The sequence below is a fragment of the Aspergillus heteromorphus genome (genome assembly GCF_003184545.1).
Source record: "Aspergillus heteromorphus CBS 117.55 chromosome Unknown BO70scaffold_10, whole genome shotgun sequence".
In the NCBI taxonomy this organism is placed as follows: Eukaryota; Fungi; Ascomycota; class Eurotiomycetes; order Eurotiales; family Aspergillaceae; genus Aspergillus; species Aspergillus heteromorphus.
The window spans coordinates 698,501-721,178 of NW_020290415.1; the positions used below are offsets into that span (position 1 = coordinate 698,501).

General features: G+C 51.7%; 11 protein-coding genes and 1 non-coding gene across 12 annotated transcripts; 7 read left to right on the plus strand and 5 right to left on the minus strand.

The window, feature by feature from the left end:
- Positions 1-431: 431 nt before the first annotated feature.
- On the minus strand, positions 432-1,358 carry BO70DRAFT_379341 (TMEM53 family protein; the record flags this gene model as incomplete). Its single annotated transcript, XM_025545335.1, has 1 exon — positions 432-1,358. The coding sequence occupies exon 1, from the start codon at positions 1,293-1,295 to the stop codon at positions 432-434; it is 864 nt and encodes a 287-aa protein (XP_025400004.1). The 5' UTR covers positions 1,296-1,358.
- Positions 1,359-2,063: 705 nt separating this feature from the next.
- BO70DRAFT_361673 (uncharacterized protein) lies at positions 2,064-2,273 on the plus strand. The gene has a single exon (XM_025543095.1). The coding sequence runs from the start codon at positions 2,107-2,109 to the stop codon at positions 2,263-2,265; it is 159 nt and encodes a 52-aa protein (XP_025400005.1). The 5' UTR covers positions 2,064-2,106; the 3' UTR covers positions 2,266-2,273.
- Positions 2,274-2,383: 110 nt separating this feature from the next.
- On the plus strand, positions 2,384-3,026 carry BO70DRAFT_28450 (uncharacterized protein). The gene is made up of 2 exons (XM_025539128.1): positions 2,384-2,836; positions 2,903-3,026. Exons 1-2 carry the CDS (start codon positions 2,574-2,576, stop codon positions 2,979-2,981), a joined length of 342 nt encoding a protein of 113 aa, XP_025400006.1. The 5' UTR covers positions 2,384-2,573; the 3' UTR covers positions 2,982-3,026.
- A 363-nt stretch (positions 3,027-3,389) lies between these two features.
- On the plus strand, positions 3,390-3,954 carry BO70DRAFT_28452 (uncharacterized protein). Its single transcript, XM_025539130.1, has one exon. The coding sequence runs from the start codon at positions 3,496-3,498 to the stop codon at positions 3,859-3,861; it is 366 nt and encodes a 121-aa protein (XP_025400007.1). The 5' UTR covers positions 3,390-3,495; the 3' UTR covers positions 3,862-3,954.
- A 4,637-nt stretch (positions 3,955-8,591) lies between these two features.
- Positions 8,592-10,022, minus strand: BO70DRAFT_313976 (TauD/TfdA family dioxygenase). Its single transcript, XM_025540264.1, has 4 exons — positions 9,746-10,022; positions 9,210-9,696; positions 8,852-9,157; positions 8,592-8,795 (listed from the first exon to the last, which is right to left on the minus strand). The coding sequence occupies exons 1-4, from the start codon at positions 9,993-9,995 to the stop codon at positions 8,654-8,656; spliced, it is 1,185 nt and encodes a 394-aa protein (XP_025400008.1). The 5' UTR covers positions 9,996-10,022; the 3' UTR covers positions 8,592-8,653.
- Positions 10,023-11,760: 1,738 nt separating this feature from the next.
- Positions 11,761-12,637, plus strand: BO70DRAFT_290691 (uncharacterized protein; the record flags this gene model as incomplete). Its single annotated transcript, XM_025539364.1, has 2 exons — positions 11,761-12,389; positions 12,463-12,637. The coding sequence occupies 2 exons, from the start codon at positions 11,761-11,763 to the stop codon at positions 12,635-12,637; spliced, it is 804 nt and encodes a 267-aa protein (XP_025400009.1).
- A 510-nt stretch (positions 12,638-13,147) lies between these two features.
- On the plus strand, positions 13,148-14,296 carry BO70DRAFT_370779 (putative alcohol dehydrogenase; the record flags this gene model as incomplete). The annotated part of the gene is made up of 1 exon (XM_025544765.1): positions 13,148-14,296. The coding sequence occupies one exon, from the start codon at positions 13,148-13,150 to the stop codon at positions 14,294-14,296; it is 1,149 nt and encodes a 382-aa protein (XP_025400010.1).
- A 120-nt stretch (positions 14,297-14,416) lies between these two features.
- BO70DRAFT_386950 (FAD-dependent pyridine nucleotide-disulfide oxidoreductase) lies at positions 14,417-16,067 on the minus strand. Its single transcript, XM_025545863.1, has 2 exons — positions 15,673-16,067; positions 14,417-15,603 (listed from the first exon to the last, which is right to left on the minus strand). Exons 1-2 carry the CDS (start codon positions 15,973-15,975, stop codon positions 14,530-14,532), a joined length of 1,377 nt encoding a protein of 458 aa, XP_025400011.1. The 5' UTR covers positions 15,976-16,067; the 3' UTR covers positions 14,417-14,529.
- Positions 16,068-16,675: 608 nt separating this feature from the next.
- BO70DRAFT_386951 (amino acid transporter) lies at positions 16,676-18,773 on the minus strand (the record flags this gene model as incomplete). The annotated part of the gene is made up of 11 exons (XM_025545864.1): positions 16,676-16,840; positions 16,918-17,227; positions 17,264-17,446; positions 17,503-17,846; positions 17,896-18,016; positions 18,075-18,109; positions 18,164-18,354; positions 18,404-18,479; positions 18,534-18,582; positions 18,631-18,651; positions 18,705-18,773. The coding sequence occupies 11 exons, from the start codon at positions 18,771-18,773 to the stop codon at positions 16,707-16,709; spliced, it is 1,533 nt and encodes a 510-aa protein (XP_025400012.1). The 3' UTR covers positions 16,676-16,706.
- A 458-nt stretch (positions 18,774-19,231) lies between these two features.
- Positions 19,232-21,288, plus strand: BO70DRAFT_386952 (benzoate 4-monooxygenase cytochrome p450; the record flags this gene model as incomplete). Its single annotated transcript, XM_025545865.1, has 9 exons — positions 19,232-19,282; positions 19,338-19,482; positions 19,541-19,691; positions 19,749-19,936; positions 19,990-20,096; positions 20,152-20,262; positions 20,323-20,709; positions 20,764-20,936; positions 20,996-21,288. The coding sequence occupies 9 exons, from the start codon at positions 19,232-19,234 to the stop codon at positions 21,171-21,173; spliced, it is 1,491 nt and encodes a 496-aa protein (XP_025400013.1). The 3' UTR covers positions 21,174-21,288.
- A 290-nt stretch (positions 21,289-21,578) lies between these two features.
- Positions 21,579-21,953, minus strand: BO70DRAFT_395994 (uncharacterized protein; the record flags this gene model as incomplete). The annotated part of the gene is made up of 2 exons (XM_025546582.1): positions 21,579-21,794; positions 21,852-21,953. The coding sequence occupies 2 exons, from the start codon at positions 21,951-21,953 to the stop codon at positions 21,579-21,581; spliced, it is 318 nt and encodes a 105-aa protein (XP_025400014.1).
- A 640-nt stretch (positions 21,954-22,593) lies between these two features.
- Positions 22,594-22,665, plus strand: BO70DRAFT_t145. Its single transcript has one exon. It is a non-coding gene; the product is annotated as a tRNA-Gln (tRNA).
- Positions 22,666-22,678: the final 13 nt, after the last annotated feature.

Consider the following 22,678-nt stretch of genomic DNA (forward strand, 5'->3'; position numbering starts at 1 on the left):
GGGCGGAACTTTCAGCCTCGCCGGACTAGACCGGGGGGGGGAAGAGGGCTGTGTTGGCATCGGAAGGAGCGGCTGAGGGGCTGCATGCTGGCCAACAGCGACTTGAGCTGTCTCTGTACTAGTGAATTCATTCTGCATTGAGTTGATCGATAGATATTCGAGGACATATCCTTGAATCAATCCCAGTTTCATTTTCTCACCCCCCCCCCCCCCCCCAGGGCGACATCAGGCGATAACATGGAGTAGTGATGCATGTTATGCATGTTATGCACCTATCCGTCAGTTCCTGCTTTTTCTGCTTTCCCTGTCTCAACTGTCATGACTGTTTACTGTGGACACAAGAGTTGTTTCAATCTTGGCTTATTTCTCAGTATATAGAAAATACCGCCAAGGAAGGATCGCCTTACCGAGGGTTTCACTACAGGGGTAGCCTATAGCTTAAAATCCCTATCGAAACCCTCACGCCCTTCCCAAGCCCGCCGAACAGCCCCCCAATACCGCTCCTCATCGCTCATAACCAACGCACAATGCCGACCATCCTCGAACCTGACTCCCCCAGCCTCATACCCCCTCTCTCTCGCCTCATCCAGATGTCTCTCCACCTCCTCCCACGGAATCATATCATCCACCAAAGAGTAGAGATACAGCCTGCGAGCCGGCTTCCCAAACACCGCCGGATCATTCAACTCCGCGCGATAAACATCGATCGACCTCATCACGCCCACACTCTGCAACGCACTAACCGCCCGCGCAGTCGGATACAGAACCGCAGACCCGAGAGCCCGACCCGGTTGTGTTGTTGGCAGCGCCACAGCGGCAGCATTCCAGAAGCGCTGGAACGATGTATCCCCCGGACAGCAGTCAAAAACTATCAATTTCAGGGCTGATTTGAAATCTACACCTCCTGCAAGGCTCGCATCTTTCATTGATCTCGCGAGATGGGTCACGGTGTTGCATCCGCCGTTGGAGAAGACGTGGAGAAGAATGCTGGCGTTGGGGTTGGATTGCAGGATTCGGGTGATTGAATCGCGTGCTGGGGTGAGGTTGGGGTCGACGGCGTTGAATGACCGGACGGTGAAGTCTCGGATCGAGCTGACGAGGAGCAGGATGGATGTGTCCGGGTAATTCTGGCGATAGCGCGTGGTGTATTTGGAGATGCGACGGGGAGTGGCGCCGCCGAACCAAGTGCAAATGATGATTAGGGCTGGGTCTGGAGATTGTGGTGTTGCTGAGGGCTCGTGGAGATAGATGTTTTGCCCGATTGAGCGGAAATTCTCGATGAATGGGGGGTCCATGGTATTTATTGTAAGGCTATCACGGTTTTCTAGGCGCCTGGATACACTTTGAGTCCGGTGTTATTAAGTTCTTTTTACTAGTCCGCTGGTGAGGGCTGGGCTTGCATGTCGGGAATATATACGAGGGTTCGAGTCTTGCGGGAGAGTCTGGACCGATAAGCACGACCCCTTCATCTCGGCTGAGATTGCCCAACTCGATTGCCAAGAGCAGGGTGCAGATGAAGATTACTTATCTTGAACTTTGCTTTTCTCTACGGGCGACCATCTGCAGACCCAGAATTGCCAAAATCCAGAGATTCGGAGAACAACACGCGAGGTCTGCGAGGCTACCACCCTTGACTGTGCCCCTGGGCATGTCCGATAAAAAGCAACCAGGTAGCTAGGAGAGGCAAGCATGGTTTAAATCCCATTTCTGTTCCCAGTTTTAACACACGAAGAGCTGGGGGTACGAGTTCGATTATACAACAAGCGGCACAAGACTGACCAGTTGCTCAGGGGATCAACCGGGACCAGTATTAAGCGCCGTGCGAACACATCCAAGTCAATCTACGCGCCGACTCTCAGCCTCACCATCTTGTGTCATCTATTTACGTCCTTGTATTCTTTAAAATTGCGATACATTTCACTCAACCCAACACATCATACCACACCCGAAGCCACTACAATCTAGCCTGGATCGCGCCCACCCCCATTGACCTAACCACCAAGCGACTCAAACAGCTCCATCCTCGGCCGCATAGCCACGCACAACCTCGTGATCCTCGCCCTCGCCTCCCCAGGCCCTCTCTGCGCCGCCACCAGCGCCACAAGCATGCGCCGCACATTCCCCAGCCTCCGCTGCGGCCTACTAGGAGGCACAGCCGGTGGCGTCCCGACCCAGACCGACGCCGGCGACATGGTCGTCAGCAAACCAGATCTCGCAAGCCCGGGGGGGATCCCCTACCCTACGACCATGGCAAAATGCAAGTGAATGGATTCATCCAAACCGGGTGTTTGTCCCCGCCTCCGGACGAGTTACTCGCCACGACGGATGTTGTGGCAATGAAGCGGGCGTGTTTGGCATACGATCCATTGAAATTGCATTTAGAGCGGATGAGGCCCCGAAGTACGGTTTCCGGGGGCGAGGATCGGATTTCCTCTTCCCTGCAGCGTGTGTGCATGTTGATTCGAGGCTGTCGTGTGTAGAAGCGGGGTGTGATCCTCGTCTACGGGTGCATCCTCCGACACAGGAGGGGGGTTGTGGCGAGGAGGATAATTGGGTCACGGTGCATCGGGGAAATGTTGCGTCGGGATTATACATTGCCCAAGACCGGGTTTGTTCGTGATGGTCTAGCGCAGAAGCATCGTGTCTTCTGTTTTGAGACGGAGGCGGCGGGGGTCTTGCAGGGACTGGGGTTGGGGTGTCTGATTGTTCGTGGTGTCGAGTCGTATTGCGACTCGCATCGGAATGAGATGTGGCAGGGCTTAATGCTGCTGGGGTGGCGGCGGCATAGGCGAGGGATGTGTGTTTGCATCTTGGTCCGGGAGTGGGTGGTTTATCTGTGAGTGGTTTTGTTCTTGTTGGGTGTTAGGGAGGGATTGGGGTGAAGCTGATATGGCAATCCTAGGTCTCAACGCGACGGCAACGGAAGGTCCCGATTAGGTCCGGTCCGAGTTGCGAGGTGTATCAGGGGACAAGGAGACTGAAGACCGGCCATTGGGGTTCTATCATTTTTCTGGGAAAGATCGACGTTCACAGTCCGGTATTGGGGAGGAATGCGGCGTGTCATCTAGCCCTAGTCTGGAGGCGGGCGAGGTCGGAACACGACTTGGCGCGACAGAAGATTCATCAATTGGGCCAGGAGCAGGAGGAGTGGCAGGATATTCCTGAGGGCTGGACCATTGGACTGACGGCCTTTGATCGGTTCAGCCGTGGTAACATGGAGCGGAAGTATAGCTGTATGAACACGAGTCATGTCCTTGAATAAGGATATTCTGCAACTTTGCATTGAACGTTGCCGAGAAAGGCTCCCACAAAAACAAATCTGACTTGGACGAGCCCAAGTCCAGTCTCGACGACAGGATCTCTGACGCAAAGCATTTTGAACTTGCGGACCATGTCCCCGACATTGAAAGCCTGGCAGCCAGCGTTAGCGACCTCCCCGTCACCTGGTTCGTGTGGCTCGTAGCCCCAACCGCCTAGATCAGCGGCTGCGCTCTGATGGTCATCTCGCAGATGAGCGGGTTCAACGCGCTGATGTACTACTCCTCTACACTGTTCGTGCTGGTCGGGCTCAACAACTCCACGGCCGTGGGGTTGGTCGTCGCGGGGACGAACTTCCTCATGACCTGGGTGAATCAGATGGTTGTGGACGGGTTCGGGCGGCGACGGATCCTTCTTTCAACGGTCTGGGGGATGGCGGTGGGACTGGTCGCCGTCGCCGTGGCATTCCACTACATCCCAGTCGACCTGGAAACCATGGATCCGATCAACCCGGGGGTGTCGGGGCCGGCGATTGTTGTGCTGGTCTTTGTCATCTGGTTTGTGGTTTTTTTGGCGTCTTGGTGGGAAATCAGGCGTGGATGAGCACGGATTTCTTTACTCTGGAGGTCCGCGCCATCGGCACTATGTGGATAACTTGTTCGAATTCGGCAAGTAATATTATTGTCTCGAGCACGTTTCTGTCCATGATGAGGTTGATGACTCCCTCTGGGGCGTTTGGGTTCTACACCGCCATTTTCGGGGTGTCTTGGGGGTGGATCTATTTACCATTAGACTAAATGGGCGCCCCGGACCTGCAGATTCCCACGGGAAAACCCGATCTTCATCTCCCCCCTCTCGTCTCCCAGCCAATAACCCCTTGATGTTTTATAGCTGCCTGGACGCTTTGGAATCTGGGCTCCGGGGTGGTCTTCTGTTGCAGGGTCGTGCGGTCGGCGTTGTACTTGGAGATGGGTGTTCACGTTAGATTCATGTTATATGAACGTAAGATCCACGTTAGATGAATGTAAGTCAGATAACCGTTAGCTAGACGTCACAGGTCCGTTAGTTGTACGTCACATGTCCGTTACTTGGACATTAGATGCTCGTTACATACGACTTAGTTAATCTTATACCCTCGGAGGAGATATAATTTCGCCTCGGAGAGGTGCATTGTCCATCGGAAACCAGAATCCTTCTCTCTATCTCCCACAGGGATATATGTTTCCTGGGTCGCATGGGCAGCCGCTAATCATGCAACGCGCCCATGGTTTTCCGATGGTCGAGACCTGTTTGATCTGCATTACTATGGAGGTGCAGTCCCCTCTGGTGGCGAGTTTGTAGCTGGCTTGCGGTCAAGGCTTTCCTCAATGGTATTCATGATATGCATCCCTTTTTGGAAACCATTACTTCAGCTCACTGACTGTATTGCTATCCTGATTGGGTATTCAAGAGCTGTACTTAGTCCCAAGTCAGTGCTATTTGGACAGTACTGATAGCCAGTGACCCTCGATGGTGTGGAGGTGGTATGTGGTGTTGTCTGTATATTCACTTATGCGCGAGGATCCGATCGATAGGCTCCGTTGCATTCAATATTGGATTCCTCATTGATATAGTACATGTCTAATGCCCACTACCGTGACAAAATTGCTTACCAGGATCGGCCAAGTTCGATCTTGAAATCTGTTAATGTCAAGGTGAAGTGTTTTGAACTCAATTTATTGAAATTCAATGTATCTCAATCGTTGTTAATCAACGCTATTGACGAGTCGATATTCAACCTGTTGAATTCAAGTCCGATAAGGACGTGAAGTTGTGGAAGTCGTCAAATGGTAGATGTCGTGAAGTCGCCGATTCCGTGAATTTAATACCTGCCTCGAGGGGTATAAAGCCCCGCTCCCCATCCATCTCGGGCTCTCTTCTTTCTCTTCTGTAAATAATCATATTACTGCGTTGAATTATGCAATCTAGTCCTGGGGCTTTGAAGCGATACAATCTGGTCTTTTGACGCTAGTTCTTAACCTTCACGGTAGAATAGTAAGACTCTACCATGACCATAATTATGTACTTCTCGACCACAGAACGTGCCATGGCATTTCTTGAAAAATGTTTTAACAGTATTGACGCATCGTCGCCAATAATCAAGGGGCGTCTCATGCCAACCGTTGGAACGGTTTCTCGAAGGGTGCTTACAAGAACTCTACGGGGGAAAATGCATTAGTCGACGCAACAACTGCCGGGCTTCAAATGGCCCGCGGCGTTTCCGCGTCTCTCAATTGAAGATATAAACAAGTACCTGGCAAGCCAGAAAACCAGCTGAAAACATATCATGCCGGACACTGACAGCATGCGAAATCACCTGGCATGGTGCAGGCAAGTACCAAGTACTTACATACGAGGGATCAGAAATCCACCGGAAAACACTTCATCAAAGAACATCTTTCCTTTACCTCCGATACAAACCGGGAAAAAGACGACCAGAATACTTGTCAATACGCTTTACGTCTGAAGAGCATAACCTATTCGTCGACTAAGGCCCTCTCATTCGGACCCTGTTGGGATATAATGGCCCGCTACGCAGAAAACTACCAGATTCGGTAGCCGACTACATCTATTAGTACTCGCTGCCAGTGACATGCCCGCTGCAATACCGATTCACCCGGCCGACAATCGACCACGATAATACATGTGGCGATCAAGCGATCGAGGAAATGATCGCTCTCAATACACCAAAGGCTTGGGCTGTCGGTAGCCCGCGGATTTTCAAGACCTCAGCCGGCCTCCAATAATTTCGCGTCTACTGTTCCTTTCCGGCACTCTGCAACCTGCGCAACATGCAGACATTTAACCTATCGGTCGGAATTACTATGTCTATACACTGGACTCTCAGATAAAGTCTGCTCCACTGAAGTCGAGCAACTGACGCGTCATGGACGGTCCGTGGACAGCCGTACATCATTGTGCCAAAAGATGACCTTCCAATGACCTGTTCAAATGCATACTGTTCGACCACGCTTTTTGTCGCTGGGGGTCGAAGATTACAGTCCAAATCTTATCTCACTTCCAAGAATATTGAAGTAATCTCTCTACGCCTGGCCCTAAGGCCAGGTAAACGTCATTGGATAATGTCTTGCTTGGCATGCGACACCTCGACAAATATGGTGTATAACCAACACAGGTACAATTTATCCACAACACCAGTATAGGATATTATGTCCCGGTTCCGCGCACATAAATCGAAGGAAATTGTTTCACGGATTATTCATGGTACGCCAGGATAATTAACCCGAAACCCGCATCATGATGCCCCTGGCGATCGAATAGAGACTTGGGGATGGAGATTCAAAGATGAATTGGGACACCTAAAGGCGCAAACCTCGAAGACCTCAGTGTCTTCAAAGTAGCAGTTCTTGATTACAGGTGTAGGTAAATGTCAAGTCTGGTTAAGAACCGGATATAAATATCAGCAAAGATACAGATCGTCAGGCTGCTGTTGGAAATCCGGCGGGCGAAGAAAGAGAGCTGCAATCTTCGAAGGCTCCGAGATCCGAAATTTTGAACTAGAGAGAATTGTAAACGAGCCTTCAAAACTGGGTTGAACAACTCTTCGCCTGCCACAACTGGCCCTAACAACAATATCCACTAAGCCGTCGTGAAATTGCTCGATCTCCAGTGGCGCGACGAAAGCGACAGGATTTGAAACCGCCGAGCTTATCTTTAACTCGGAAAAGGGCAAACCCGTCTTTTAAGCCTGGTTGCATAGTTCCTCTCGCCGGTTACAACTGGCCGTTATAATAGAACCGGGGAAGCAGTGTGGTGAAGCTGATTCTCAATCTCCAGGGAGGGAAGATTGCAGCAATCTTCGCGAATGCTGTGGTTCCATGAAACTCGGAAGATTCAACCAGACTAACGAGTCTGGTTGAAAAACTTCTCACCGGTGAAAACTCGGGGTCATGAAAACAGGGAGGAAGCAGTGGTGAAGTTGCTTCTTGAAATCTAGCAACAGCGAAGAAGGTAGTGACATTTAAGAAGGCTAGGCTTGTTTTGAATCTAGAAGATTTAGAAACGAGGTTTTCCGTCCTGGTGGACGCAATTTTCGCCAGTTACAACCGGTCGTCATATCAAGATCAAGGAAACAGTGAGGAATTTGTTGCTTAATCTCCTGTTGTTTTTGAAAACATCAGCAGCCTTCAAAAATGCCCCGAGTGTATGGAATCCGGGGGGATTTTGAATGAGGCTTTCCAGTGTGCCTGAAGAGCTTTCCGCCAGCACAATTGGCAGTTCATGAAAATATTGAGAAAGCGTGGTCAGGTTCCTCCAGCAGAGGAGATGGAGGAGCTGCAGAAGAAACGGCGAAAGCTGAACGATGATCTGCAAGTAGCGAAGAAAAGGGCCCTGCCTCCAAGTTTGCGTGGCTGGAGGTAGACATAGCCTTTGAGAGCTATGAGGCTATACAGGCTCAGATCTATGATCTATCAAGTTTGGAGACCCTATATACTCTGGAGCATTATCCAAAGAACGCACAGTCACTCTGTCACCTCTGACCCGATGAAAACCCGAAACTATGTTACGTGGCTTGCTAGTTTTTCTTTCTGGGGTCGATTGAAATCGAAGCATTGCGCCATCTATACAGGGAGTGTGATCGAGCTGCTTTCTCTATATCACACAGTCATAAACGTTCTGTAGACTAGAAAACCGACAGGCACTTTTGGCCTGCTGAATCTGCCGAAACAGACCCTGGTTTACACTGACGCGGCAACCCCGATCGGGTTGATGAAGTAGTCCTGGTTCGAATACGCGATCAAACGGGTGGGAAATAGACCAACTTCTTTTCAGGAGGCGCAATTGCACACGACGCCAGAAGAAGAGAAAATGGCCGAAAATGTGGAGCAAAAAAAAAGCACGTCTTGAACACGGACGCTGGCCGCTCGTGGCCAACTGGCCGCCCAGGCCAAAGCTCACGACGACGCAACATTCGATATCGACTACATGGATGATTCAATGTTCGATAAAATCTTTCACCTTACTACTTCGAAGCAACTCGCATCCGTGGATTTAACATTCGACATTTTTGCCACCGCTTATATCCAGAAGCTACCCCAAGGGAAGATGTACGCGTGGATATTGGAGACACCGAGGTGCCGAACAGCAAAAGATAACAATGCCGCCAGAACTGCTATACCAGCACAGGGTCATGCTGTCGGGTCCTATCGAGTTCATTCGTACTTTTTACGATGCTACAGACTGCTGGTGATCAGGTGGCATTTTCACGTATTTTCTGGCAGATGGAATGATGGAGCTTTGGGTCATTGTGACGAGCTTGAAGACGGTTCGGGGCGCAACTTTATGTATGTAGAAACAACATCAATTCATGCCATCAATTTACCTTCTTCTCAATCTAAAGCTTAATTGGCTCAAGAGGAAACTCCTGATCATCCGGCGTAACATCCTTGTAAAGACTTTGCCAGCGACTCTTCAACGGCTCCGGGGTTTCCCACGCATTCTCGGGATCCCGAAGCCAGAGGCGAACCAGATGGCGTCTGTGTCTCAGTCAGCAACATATCATTCCTTAATATGCAAAATTAGAAAGACTTACTCTTTCCCTGGTCCATCCTGGAAGCCATTCCGGGCATGGAAGATACTAAGATTATTGGCGTACTGAATATCACCCTTCTTAAAACCGAGCGATGCGCTGTGTTTCTCCGCCAGAAAGTGCAGCGCGTCGAGAGCCTCGGCCTGTGCTTCGGTGATGGGTGGAATGTCGGTGGATCGGGGCTGCGCCATGAAACCCGTGAAGTAGCGCCGGGCGTACTGGATCAGGACACGTTCGGGGGTGGTGGATGTCGCGGGTTGATGGTAGAGCAGAGGGCGGGTGAAGTAGGGGAGGTTGGGATTGGAGAAGCTGGATAGACATTAGGTCTCCAGTGATGTCTCAACTGCATGGAACGACTCACCCGTCAAATGGCCACTCTTGTGTGAGTGTATGGATTAGATCCGGCCTCTCCTTGGCGAGAATGTTGTAGACATGCCAGCTGCTGGCAAGCTTACTCTCTCCTCCCTCTGCAGCCTCCTGGAGACAGAGCAGAGAGATAATATCTCCCGAGTCAGTGTGGAACACTTGTTTGTCGTTGGTCTTGGAGGGCGCGCCGATCGTCTCCGGGTCGACTGTCCGCGAGACATCCTTGATGTGGGCTAGGACTCGCGAAGGAGTGCCCTTTGATCGGTTGTCCTCCTGGCGGCCGCGAATGTTGCCGATGTGGGAGGATACGCCGCCGTAGATGATGATGTTGTCCTCTCGCGAGTAATTGTCGATGCGCAGACCGCGCAGTACAAAGAATCCGCGTCCAAGGTGGACTTCGCGGGACAGATCACGGAGGATGGGATGGAGAGTTGGTAGGGGAAATGTAGACTGGTCGATTGCTCCCAGAGGTAGGTTTTTTGCTGGTAAGATGAGCGAGAAAGATAACTGAATAGTGGATGGGGGAATTACATTTGAACTCCTTCAACCCCTGATCAATCTCATCAAGTTGAGCATCATTCAACCGGTAGAACCAATCATCACGCTTTTCAATATCCTCTCCCTCCCAGACCAGGGGAGAGTTCAGCTGCGCAGGGAATCCCGCAGGAAGTGTCTTTGGCAAGGGCTCCGCCTCGACGCGCCGCTGACTGCGTGCCGTATACTTCGCGAAGTCGGGGTGATATTGGATATCAGGCTGAACGAGAGTTTGAACCTCCACCATGATGTAATAAAATCAGTCGGAAATTTGTGAAATGTTTACTTGGATGTCAGGTCCATCCATGGTTCAGGAACGAGACAGTGAAAACAATATATCCAGTTTGTTGCGGATGACACCATCGCATCCGGACATTGCGAACGCAAAGGTATCAGCATCGGCAGTGGCTGCCATTCGTTGGGACCCCGCACGGGGATTCGGTCATGGGTTACGCCATTTCCGTCATCTAGACTTAGTAACTTTCCTTTGTCACGGGGATCGTTAGATGAGACTGGGTGGGTGAATGGCATGATAGTGGTCTGGTGTTGTTAGGGCTTGGAGCGTCAGTCGACATCGGGTTCCCGGTCACCTACTGGAGAGTGCCAACTGGACAGTCGCGATGGAATTGATTCGGGCTGAAAGCCGCACTCGGATTTGACCGTTCTTGGGTTTGTTTCGACTGGCCAGGTTCTTTTATGGATGATGGTCAGCTTCAGAGCTGCTTGGTCACCAAATAAAGATTATAGAAGAGCAGTCTGAGTGGGACACTGATGTGTTCGCCCGGATAATATTCCCCCGCCCAATCAACAGATGGCTGTCCGGAAAAGGTTATCCCACCATGAAACCTGTTCTTCACAAGTCCTTCTAAGAAGTTAGGAATCATCCATGGCTTCAACGTATCGGGTTATACCTCTCCACACGAGACAAGTGTCCCAATCTTAACACCTGATCCACCCGTACTTGGATCCCAGTTTCTGTTCAAAGTCATGAATATTTCTCTCGATTTACTTACTAGAAGGTGTATAACTATGCCCTGGAAATAAAACTTCCGAGACCTGCAAAACTTCCGCAGATTACCCCGGAATGTTTTTCGTTCCTACTTTCTGGGGGAAACTCCGGGGAAGCTCTTCTCCACCTTCCAAGATATGACAGCAGTGCATAAGGTTCAAGTGACAAGGCTTTGCTAGCTCTATCGAATAACCTTCCTTGGCCACTGATCTTACCGATATCGGCGTGTGTCCTTTACTCCATTTGCCATGGGTGAAGCAACTTATGATCAACCTCACTCCCAGAAGAGCTGAAATGACCTTGGAAAATTACCCGTTGGCTGCCTGAGAAAGAGACATTGCCATGAAGTATGGCGTAGTTCCAGTTGTCCGGGGACTATCAATTCAAATCCGTGGTAACTAGCCCATCAATGCACTGTTTCTATCAGTTTTGTAATCTTCCATTCTTCTCCGGTAAAGCTGGGCGTGGAGTTCTCCTTTTACCTCTGTCGTCTTCCCCTGTCTGTAATGAAAGCACTTTATTCTCTCGGAAATATTACTTACCCGGCGGATTTCCATCAGCAGCTGGAAATCACCGTCAGATTCAACCGTTCACAATGTTCCTCCCCCGACCCGTCCCCGAAGAAAGCTTGGGATCATGCCTCCGTATACTTCCGATCGGGTGCCAACGCTGGACGTGTGACAAGGATGGATGAAAAGGGCTGTTACTTGATGTGGGTTGTGGTATACTTACGACATCCGAAATCCTATCCCAGGGCAAAAGCTGGTTCCGATATACCAAAACAGGTAACTTTCTTCGTCGTCTCCCATCGCCTATCGATTCAAATGACGTCGTGGGCTATATTCAGCGCTTTAAAGCACGGTGTCTGCGCTGCAAACCCTCCGTGCAGGCAAATCAATCCCGCGAGTCTCCTTCACATGAATCCGACGCAACCCCCGAGCCATTCTCCATGCCTTCCAGCCGACGCTTCAACATGACACTCCGATCAATTTCCCTCGACGAGATGCCACAAGACCCGGAATTCATGCGGTTAATCATCAACATCATTGTCCTCTCCACCGTGGTCATCTACCACACCCAAAAGCACGCACCAGTCTACCACACCAAATTCCACAAAAGCACCCTCTGCCTCCCAATCCACATCACCACCGGCCTGATGGAATCCTTCCGGTACCAAATCCGCGCCGCCACGTCCGACCAAAAAGACATCCTCCCCAACGAACTCGACGTCATATCCTCCTTCATCTGGTCCTGGACCAGCTTCGTCCTCGTGAAGTCGCTCCGTCGCGGCCATCCCAGTACAACACGTCCGCCGTACCAAACTGCCGCTGTTCTGCGTCCGGTCATCTCGCTCGCTTCGTATGTGTTCGAGATTCCCGGCTTTTATAAACTCTCGATCCGCGCATTGGATAGTTTCGGGTATGCGCGCCTGGCGATATTTTTATTAACTCATACGCCGTACCTGGAGAAGGTTACGTCAAGCGATATCTACGCGTTGGCTATCCCGGTGGCGTCGCTGCTGAGTATCCATGGCAGCAGGGTTCCGGGGGCTACTTTGGCGTTTGGCGTCATAACGGCATATGTGGCGAAGCTGAATCGGTGGGTGACACGGCGGTCGAGGGAGATGAAAGAGTAAGTTCGTTTTCAGGATTTTGTTCTTTGTGAGTGTGGTTGGTTGGGGTGATGCTGACGGTGTGTGTTATAGACCGGACGTCTTTTTTAATGCGTCGGCGTTCGAGAAGTGGTTGGTCACAACGTTATTGCATCTTGGGTTTGCGGAGTTGGAGGAATTGAGAGATTTCAGTCATTCGAAGGCTTTGAATGCGCCGGTGAATGATGACTATGTTCCCAAGAGAGAGAGTCTGGCGAATGGGGCATGAGTATGTTCTGCATGGAGAGTTTATCTCCGAAGAAGGGGAGGGAAAACCTGCATATAACAAGAAGATTTTCGATTACGGGGCTTAGACAAACTGTTGGCTCTATACATGATTTAAGATTTGAAGAAAAATAATTTTGTTTCCGGAATTCGAAGGGCGATTCTGTAACAATTATCGGGTTTTTCCCAAAATGAGAGATGGTAGTTTGGTTATAGACTTGAAGTTGGCCACCCCCTTTGCCTTGTTTCCTGACGGCCTCGGCATTAACAACCTGGGCCCAGAATATCTGGCCTGGTCCATAACTCCTATGTCCCTTATGTCCGCGTTATCCCCTTCAATGTGGGAGACGAAGAATGAAGGAATCCTTCGACGGACTTAACGGACTTACGCTAAGCCATGGACATGAGTACAAAAATGGCAAAATATAAACTCCGGAGAGCATTTGCCTTGAAAACCGCAAAAGCAATCAGCTCTTCTGAATTATATACCATACATATATCTTCAGACTCCACCATGGCCGCCCCCTTCTCTCTCCCGACAACCCACCGGGCGCTCGTCCTCGACAAAATCGGCGAACCCCTTCGAGTCGAGACACGGCCCACACCCCAGGTATCCCCCGGAACAGCAGTTGCGAAGATCCTCGTGGCCGGACTGCTCTCCTACTCACGGGAGATCTACAACGGCACACGCAAATACAACCTCCCCACACCATGTGTTCCCGGAAACGCGGCCATCGGACGCATTGTCGCGGTGGGCGCTGACGCCACCAGGTTCAACCCCGGAGATCTCGTCCTCATCGACATCTTCATCCGCGGACGTGACAACCCCAGCATCGGCGCTCTCTCCGGGGTTCACGATGGCCACACAGAGGCCAGCAAGCGCATGATGCACAGCGAGTGGCGCGACTCGACATATGCCGAATATGCGAAAATGCCGCTCGAGAACTGCTTCCCGCTGAATGAGAAGCGGTTGCTTGGGGATCCGTCCGACGGCGGGCTTGGATATACCGTTGAAGACCTGCTCTATATGCTGCCGCAGATTGTGCCGTTCGGGGGACTGCGTGCCATCGGATTGGATGTGTGTGATCGTGTCATTATCAGTCCGGCGACGGGGGCGTTTGGGAGTGCGGCGGTGCAGGTCGCTCTCTCGATGGGGTCGAGTGTTATTGCGATGGGGCGGAATAAGGAGACCCTTGAGGCGGTGCGGGGGTTTTTTGCGTCTCAGTTTGGGGAGGATCGCATCCAGGCGGTGCCTATCACGAATGATGTGCAGCAGGAGGTGGAGAGCCTGGCGAAGTTTGGGCCAGCGGATGTTTTCTTCGATATCTCTCCCCCGCAGGCGGCGGGTTCGACGCATGTGAAAAGTGCCATCCTGTCGCTCAGGCACTCCGGGAGGGTGTGTCTTATGGGGGGTCAGAGGGAGGATGTGGGCATTCCATTGGTGAATGTGATGCGCAATGATCTGACCATCAAGGGTAAGTGGATGTATGAGAGAGGGGATGTTGCCAGGGTCATTCAGATGGTGGAATCGGGGGTCTTGAAGTTGGGAAAGGATGCTGGGAGCCGGACGGTGGGTCGGTTTCCGTTGGAGAACTGGAAGGAGGCGTTTGATCTGGCGGCAGAACATGCTGGTCCTGGTGAGAGAGTGGTGTTCACTCCCTAAATCATCGTAGCTACTCATTCACTGGCACTGTTCGGTGGTCTGTAACAGTCCAGCTCTTCCGGGTGTTCTCGACCTCAGTCTGAATCGCACTTTGATCCCCTTCGAATATCATACATTTTGCGAAGCTATTCAATCCAAAATCCCTCTGTACGCACTATTCAACCATTACCCATACCCGCAGATTACCATATTAGCCTAACAGCAGCATGTACACAGTTTGGTCAGAAACGAAATCATCTCAAAGACCCCCAGAGGTTGTTCAGACTCTCAGCAAACGTCGGGTGTGCGAGGACTGCATCCTGTAGTTTCTGATAATGAAGGTTGCCAATCATCGCCACCTGCACCACACTCATCAACTCTCCCCCTTCAGCGCCCAGGCAAGAGAATCCCAGAATATGTCCCGTGTCTCCGTCTACCACGGCCTTCATTGCGCCTCTTGTCTCTGCCGTTTCCAGTGCCCTTGCCACATAAGTCATGGGCATCTGCGCAGTCAGAATGGTCCGATCAGGGAACTTCTCTCGCGCTTCATGCTCATGCAGCCCAACATGGGCAAATTGTGGGTCTGTGTATGCCACATAGGCCACCAGGCGGTCTTTCACCGATAGCTTCGAGGCAGTCTGGGGCGAAGGCAACAAAGCTGACCGAAGAACGCGAAAGTCATCATAGGATATATGCGTGAAAGCCGGTGGGCCCCTAATATCGCCGATGGCATAGATTCCCGGAGCGGAGGTCTCGAGGAATTCGTTGGTGACGACATATCTCTTTGCATCTGTTTTCACCCCTGCCACTGCAGCGTTCAACCGCTCAGTATTCGGGACTCGACCTGCCGCAAACAGGATATGCGATGCATCCTTCAACACCGCCTCTCCATACTTATCCCTGATGGATACATCGAACGACCCTTTCGCACCCGACGAAACCCCAGTCGGCGTTGTCTCCAGATGCACCGCAATATGATCCTCGCGGAAAATATCCAGGAGCGCATCAGCCAACTCCTTGTCTTCGCGCGGAAGCAACTGCCCTCCGCGATGGACGATCGTAACCCTAGCCCCAAGCCTCCGGAACAACTGGCCAAACTCGACCCCAATATACCCACCCCCGACCACAACCAGATGCTCAGGAACCTCCCCAAGCTCCATGATGGACGTTGAATCCAGGATTCTCGGTCTGTCCACCTTCTCCAGCCCCTTCAGCGGCGGAACCACCGGTCGACACCCGGTATTAATGACGATCGTCTCCCCACTGACCACCCTCTGACTCCCATCCCCCATCACCACATTCAACGTCCGCTCGCCCACAAAGCTCGCCTCCCCCATCAAGACATCCACCCCCGCCCCCTTCGCTCGATTCTCATTCCCCGTCCGGAACGAAGTCACTATATCGCGCTTCCGCTGCCTCACCTTCGTCATGTCAATCGTCACCTCGTTCCTCCTCACCGACTTACTCGGCCCCGCCATGTGGACTCCATACTCCGGGCCCAGACGCGACAAATGCGCGACTCGTCCGGACGCAATCATCGTCTTGGTCGGCGTGCAGCCATCATTCACGCAGCAGCCCCCGATATGTTCCCTCTCGATCAGCGCGGTATTGTACCCTGCTTCCGCGAGGGCCCGGGCGAGCGGTGTCCCGCCCTGCCCGGAGCCGATGATGATCGCGCCGTATTTGGTGGTTGTTGACATTGTACGGATGAAGTGGGAGTAGCAGTAGTAGTAGTAGTAGTAGTAGTGTTTTTGTTTCAGGGGACGGGAAAGGGTACGTAAGGGTCGGAGATACATACTTTCCTTTCGGTGGGAATGGGTGGATGGTGGGGAGGGGTGCGCGGAGGATAAATACCAGTTGCATGCATAGCTCGTGTCCGTGCGACGGGACGGGCAAGTGAGGGGAAAGTACCTTAGGTAGGGAGCGAACAAAGAATGGAGGTGAGGGCGTTCGTGTCATGATTATATCATCTATAGAGCTCGTATGTGAAGTTACATGTGGGGAGCAATTCCGACTAATGGGATTTAGTTGAGACGGGGTTCCGTGGGTGGATGGAGAAGCCACGGAACCCTATCTTGGGTCTTTTTTGGAGGGGGGATTGGTCGCTCGGATGTTCGCTGGTATGCATAATTTGTGATGGGTCTTATGGGTAAGAAATGAGGTGCTGGGGAATAGTGGGATGTTGTCAGCAATTACTTCCCTGTAGAAGCAAACGAGATGTTGCAGTGCCTGCTGCCCCCGCAGCCTCCTTATCCTCTCTCGTCCTCCTGGCTAGCTAGCCACCTAGATTACCAGGTAAAGGTACCCTGGGTCACCCTTCCCCCCCACACAACTATGATTTATTTGGCATGCGCATATTGTTCTCCTCAGATTTGAAACCAGCATTTTGACCATCTATATCCCGAATCTCCCTAGCCCATGGAAGTAAGATTTAGGAATCTGCTGCCTCCGTCGATGCGGCTGCCACCTGCTCGATCAACTCCTGCCGTAACCACGCGTCCGCCGGGGTCAAATACCACGACACCACCGCAAAGATCGTCACAATCGCCATGATAATGGGGGCATCTATTCCGGCATCAGTACAGTTCTTATCGTCTTTAACCCCCCCCCCCCCCCTCCTACTTCATAAACAGGGAACTTACAATTCAACGTCCCCGCAGTAACCGGAAACTCATACGGAGAGAAGAGAACCGCCACAACCCAGGCATTCCAAATCACAGCAATCAACTGAAACGGCTTACTCCACCTGCCAAGCGACCACTTCGCATCCAGCTTCTCCTTGCGCGTCAGAGTCAGCCTACCCAGACTGATCAGTCCGTATGCCGCAGCGGAGGGGACCCCAGCGGCGGAGACGAGCGAGGTGAACGCCACAGCCGAAGGGAGGATCGTGCAGGTGATCAGGGCAGACACGCCCCAGACGACGAGGATGGCGTTGCGCGGCTGGCCTTCTTCCTAGACGCGAGAGGTCCAATTAGAGAAGGGGAGAACGCCGTCACGGGCGACGGCGAAGACCAGCCGTGAGGCAGCGGTGATTGCGATCGCGGTGTTGAGCCATAAAGCTACTATGGAGAGGATGTTCATGATAATATGGCCTCCGCGGCCGAGGGCGACGGCATACAAGGGCACGAAGGGCTGCGGGGCGTCGTATGAGAATAGGACGTCGATGGGGGGCTGGAAGTGGTCAGTTAGCAACCTCCACAGTGCGACGATGAGGGTTAGTAACATACTGTTGTGAACAGGAACAGGATCACCGCAGTCAGTCCTAGCACTCCACTGATGACTGTACTCCAGAAGATCCCCTTCGCTGCATTAAGGGAGGCGTTCTTCGTCTCTTCGGCAACATGCCCCGATGCATCGAATCCGATCAGAATCCCTGCGGTCGCCAAATACGACAGACACCAGTTCCAACCAGCTGGGGCTCCGGTGCCGTTATACGTGGTCATGAATGCTTCGTGGGTGGTACGCAAGCCATAAGTCTCATGCGCGCCGATCGGAAGCCAGACAAGGTTGAGGATGAAATCCAGAAACACGGCTCCGGTCGAAAGCCAGAAGACATATCGAAATATCCGCGCTGGGGTTTGTTAGTTGGTGACGCTCGGGTGAGGCAGCTGGCTACATACGCGAGCCAAGGTTGATCCATGCTGCCAATGCCAGCATCACTTCCGTGCAGATCCATTGCAGTGCACGGAATTTGATGCTAGATGTGTCTGTTGGGAAGTCCACGTTGAATACGGTCAGCTCCTGTAGCTTGTGAGCATTGTATCCTGTGAGACGATCTTGTTGAAATGAGTTGACGTACAGATAGCATATAGTTGACTGTGGACTGGGTATTGCCTGTTTTGTCTTATTACATCTCTGCAGACATCGTGAGAAATCGAGAAGACCCACTGGCACAAAAGGTCGTCCAGGCAGTCGTACTCCACCAGGCGACGATGAATCCAAACAGCCGCCCGAATCGCCGGCCTCCGGCTTCTGCAGCCCACAGGTAGATTGATCCTGCAGTCGGGGCCGCGGAACAGACTTCTGCAATGACTGCGGCGGTGATAAACGTGAAGACGCACGTCACGATATAGCTTGTCCTGATGATGTGTTAGTGTATGACACTTCGCGCAATCATGTCGAAGTTACCAGTATGCCAAAGGACCTCCAGCTGCAATTCCAGTAGTAAAGGTCACGCGAACACCTCCGACGAAATACAATGCCGCTTGGGGTTCCGAGTCAGATCTCACCTCTTAGGTGGTCGGGCAGGAAAACAAACCGAAAGAGGTGGAGAAGTTTTCAAAGAGCGAGTAGCTCCGATGAAGAACCTAGATGTCTGTCAAGACAAAGCCCCTTCCACGAATTTTGTCACCTACTTGTTGATAACCAAGGCGTTCCTATGACTCGTGAGCTGGCTGGTCTCACTGAGCAAGCAATACCGAGAACCTACCAACGCGATCTCATCGTTCTTCAAGTCAACGACCGCCGAACTCGACGTCGGGTGATCTTTGCCCGTCATGGCTCGTGACAGCGCCGATCGAATCGAATTGGAAACCAAAGTTGGGTTGCGAAACCAGCAGACAACACAGGCCCCTTTAACTGATCGGCCATCGTAATCGAAACTGGGACATACAGAACCACTGGTCTGAATGACGCCTTCCGGGCCCGCTCTTTGTCCACGTGGATGGCGTCATGGGCACATGTTGAGTCGCGATGGTGGGTAAATTAAAACCTCGTATAGGGCTCTATGGCGCCATTTGGAGGATTGCCGAGGTGATCTATTCACATTGCGGGTACGAATGCCGCGATCGCAACCTGGCTTCCAGAACCCTTATCAGACCCGTTTCGGTGGACATCCCTGAATGAGTTAGGCTCTGAAGTAGACTGCTCGCTTGGCGGGGTCCGCGGACGGACGTGAAATATAATACTATGTGTCGCTTGGATTTTTGGGAGGGGAGGTCGAAGCCAGGGCACATCATGGTGTTCATCATATCGAGTGGGCTGGTGCTAGTCGCACTTGGAGCTTGGGTATGTAGATTCATAACATGATCCGACAGACTCTGGAGTTTTACTAACCGTTAAGCTTATATACACATATTTCCTCTCCCCTCTGGCGTCAATACCCAATGCAGGGTTCCTAGCCCCTGTTTCGCGTCTACTGTGGGAGTTTCCCGTCGAGTATCAGGGCAGGATCACGCTGGAGCTTCCCAAACTACACAAAAGGCTTGGTTTGTGGGCGACCTTCCGCCAGTCATGGCCATCGCTGATGAGAGGCAACTCTCCCAGGTCCCCTCGTTCGCATCGGCCCCAATCAAGTCTCATTCTATTCACTGGACATATACAAGAAGGTCCATGCACCGAATAGTCCGTTCGCCAAGGACCCTCGGGTCTATAGTCAATTCGTGCAGGATGGGCATCCTGCGCTGTTCTCGATTACGTGGGTACTTCCATTGATGTTAAACCGGCACGCGTTGGCTAATCGGTGACGCGAAAGTGATCCGAAGGAGCATGCTCAACGTCGGCGCCACATGGGGATAGTGTTCAATCGCAGCAAGGTCCCCGCATTGACGGATATGATGGTGGGTACGATCGACTCATGGGTTAAGTACCTCGCGTCTGTCAGTGCAAAAGGCCCCGTTGATCTCGGACCAACCTGTCGCGCCTTGGAATCGGACATCGTTTGTGAGTAGTATTCTCCCCACGACTTTTCGACTGTTTCTCACAGGGCTGTTCAGCAAAGTTTGCCTTTGGAAATGCAATTGGGGCAGTCAAGTCACTTCATCTGGGAAAGGAAGTTGCCGTTATCAAAGAAAATGACATCAAGTCTTCGAAAATGCCGGTGGTTGGTGGCATTCAAGTCCATGTCGTTGGGAGTGGGCTAACCCCTTCAACTCCAGTATACAAACTTCCCGATCCTTGTCGGTCTCTGGCACTATCTTGCAGATTGGATCTTCAAGGTAACTGGCTTGGTGTTATCTTCGGTAACGAGCTCGCAACAATTCGATCAGGTAGGACGATATCTACGTGGACTCTCTCCCGTCATACAGGTCTCCCTGACATATCGCTAGTGGGCCGATTCGCAACTCCTCGCCGTAAAAGATACCGAGAAAGCACCCAGCCTATCCTTTCTCAAAGTCATGTCTGAAGAGAGAATACCCGAGCAGTCAGCTTTATCAGAAGCGAAAGAGATGCTTGGCCCCGGTACCGACACGACCTCCGCGACACTGGCTCATATTCTCTACGCCCTGTCTCTCAACCAAACCTTTCAAGAAGATCTAGTCTCTGACCTGCAAGCAGCTGGATGGTCCGTTGATATGTCTGCACTGGAGTCAATACCCAGACTTGTGGCTTCGGTTAAGGAGGGCATACGGTGGACCGGGGCTGCCGCCGCTATGCTTCCCCGGATCGTTCCACAGGGGGGTTATTTGCTAGCGGGGAAGCATCTTCCTGGTGGAGTACGTCGATCCCTACTATAATGCAAAAAAATAGTCTCTAACCGATAGCATCAGACGATGATCTCCAGCTCCCCAATCTGGTATCTTCGCGATGAGACCGCATTCCCAGACCCCGAGCGATATAGACCCAGTCGGTGGCTCGTCCAGGAAAATACCGAGGCCACTTCTTTGCGCGACGACTACTATGTTCCCTTTTCCAAGGGCGCATCCACGTGCGTTGGCATTCAGTATGTGTTCTCGACCGTCAACTGAACGATATGCAGAGACTGACTTGGTAATGGCTCAGCTTTGCTTATCTAGAGCTGTTTCTCTCGCTATCGCAGTTGCTGAAACGGTATTCCATCCACCCAGTTAAATCATCGAGAGTGACTGCTCTGGACCATGAGGCCATTCTTCCCCCGCGACGGGAATGGGTTGCTGCTGTTCCTATTGATCGCTTGGAGGTGATGCTGCTTGAACGGTGATTGAGAATCGCCCACCTCGGATGTCGCCAGTCCACGCCTCTCATCACTGTTGCATTCCAGAGCCAATCTGTTTGTCTACATCATTCTTATCCCAGAGAAAGCTAGCACATACGACCATAGGGTGTGGAGAACAGGGCTTCCCGTCCGCTCAGCCGTACTTAAGCCACACGCCGGGAGGTTAGTAGTTGGGTGGGTGACCACCAGCGAATCCCTCCTGTTTGTATGTTTTTATTTTTTTTATTCTTGTATCTTTTCACCGCATTATTTGGTGGTGCACCGTTGATTGTCTGGCTGCATGGGGGCGGGGAGGGAGGATGTGGATCGGACAGGTTATTACACCACCGTATTCGGGTTGTTACAGACTTTTGATCTGGTTTTCATTCTAATTCGATGCCACTTTCTTCTCTAGAACATATGGTTTCTACAGATGCCCATGTCCATACCACGGCTGATATAAACCTTCGCCGTGCGATCAATAGCCTCCGCATCATTAATCCTCGGAAACGGGATATCCTTGGGCACCTCCTTCCCCAGCGCCCTACACAGCGGCTCCCACCCCTCCTTCACATCCACGACCACCAGCCGCTCCTCCGGCACAACATCCTTCAACCAAGCAATATGCTGATGCCAGATATCAATATGCGACCGCCCCCCCCCCCCCCCCCCCCCCCCACTAACCATCCGATACACCTTCTCCCACTGCTGAACTAGCACATTGATATGGTCGACGAAATGCCTCATACCGGGAAGTGGCAGCAGAACCGCGCGGAGAAACCACATCGTCGCCAGGCTCGTAGTAATTTCAGCAGAGGGATTCCATAGGAGTCGTGAAATTAAAAAATGGGGGGAAGTGTATTTATTCTGGTGAATGTGTGGGTGAAAGCTTGTAGAGATTGACGGTGGTAGGTGGGTGAACATATACTTTGGTGTTGACGAGAAAAACGCAACATTTGTGGAAGATCAGACTATCAGCAAACTATGTCACGGGAAGAGGACAATGCTGTCAGGATAATAGCCCGGATTATACTAGTAGCTGTAGGGAATGGAAAATTAAAATTTGTCGAGAGCTTTGAACGAAGTACCGTCTACAGGAGACAAGGAGAAACTCGATTTGCCGTGTAGATATAGGAAACATAACTGCTGATTGGCTGTTTGGGCACGACCAAAGGTAACGCTAGTACGAGATAGGACATATATGGTGCCTGGGTGCCTGACATCTGTGTAGCAAAAGAAGAAAAAAAAGTTGCCTTGTGAACTGCAGACCAGCTGGTTCTAGGAAAAAGACATAGTTTGACTAGGGAGTAACTCTGAAATCAGGAAATAAGTCAAAAAAACCGTGGTTCGCGTTGTGTCCGGAACAGATCTGGTAGATTTGAACCTTGGCTTATATAACCACATGAGACGACCTGATTCAACAATTGGTTGTGTAGTGTAATGGTCATCACTCTGGATTCTGATTCCAGCAATCCCGGTTCGATCCCGGGCACGACCTTTTTGGCTTTCCG

What these genes read in the sequence shown, in the direction of transcription:
- BO70DRAFT_361673 (XM_025543095.1), top strand. Translation starts at nt 2,107, where the DNA reads ATGCGCCGCACATTCCCCAGCCTCCGCTGCGGCCTACTAGGAGGCACA.
- BO70DRAFT_28450 (XM_025539128.1), top strand. Translation starts at nt 2,574, where the DNA reads ATGTTGCGTCGGGATTATACATTGCCCAAGACCGGGTTTGTTCGTGAT. An exon ending in CGGGAGTGGGTGGTTTATCT is followed by an intron (nt 2,837 to 2,902) that starts GTGAGTGGTTTT and finishes TGGCAATCCTAG; the next exon opens with GTCTCAACGCGACGGCAACG.
- BO70DRAFT_28452 (XM_025539130.1), top strand. Translation starts at nt 3,496, where the DNA reads ATGGTCATCTCGCAGATGAGCGGGTTCAACGCGCTGATGTACTACTCC.
- BO70DRAFT_313976 (XM_025540264.1), bottom strand. Translation starts at nt 9,995, where the DNA reads ATGGTGGAGGTTCAAACTCTCGTTCAGCCTGATATCCAATATCACCCC. An exon ending in GGGGTTGAAGGAGTTCAAAT is followed by an intron (nt 9,697 to 9,745) that starts GTAATTCCCCCA and finishes TCATCTTACCAG; the next exon opens with CAAAAAACCTACCTCTGGGA. An exon ending in CAGGATGGACCAGGGAAAGA is followed by an intron (nt 8,796 to 8,851) that starts GTAAGTCTTTCT and finishes ACTGAGACACAG; the next exon opens with ACGCCATCTGGTTCGCCTCT.
- BO70DRAFT_386950 (XM_025545863.1), bottom strand. Translation starts at nt 15,975, where the DNA reads ATGTCAACAACCACCAAATACGGCGCGATCATCATCGGCTCCGGGCAG. An exon ending in GGCAGCGGAAGCGCGATATA is followed by an intron (nt 15,604 to 15,672) that starts GTGACTTCGTTC and finishes TTGATGGGGGAG; the next exon opens with GCGAGCTTTGTGGGCGAGCG.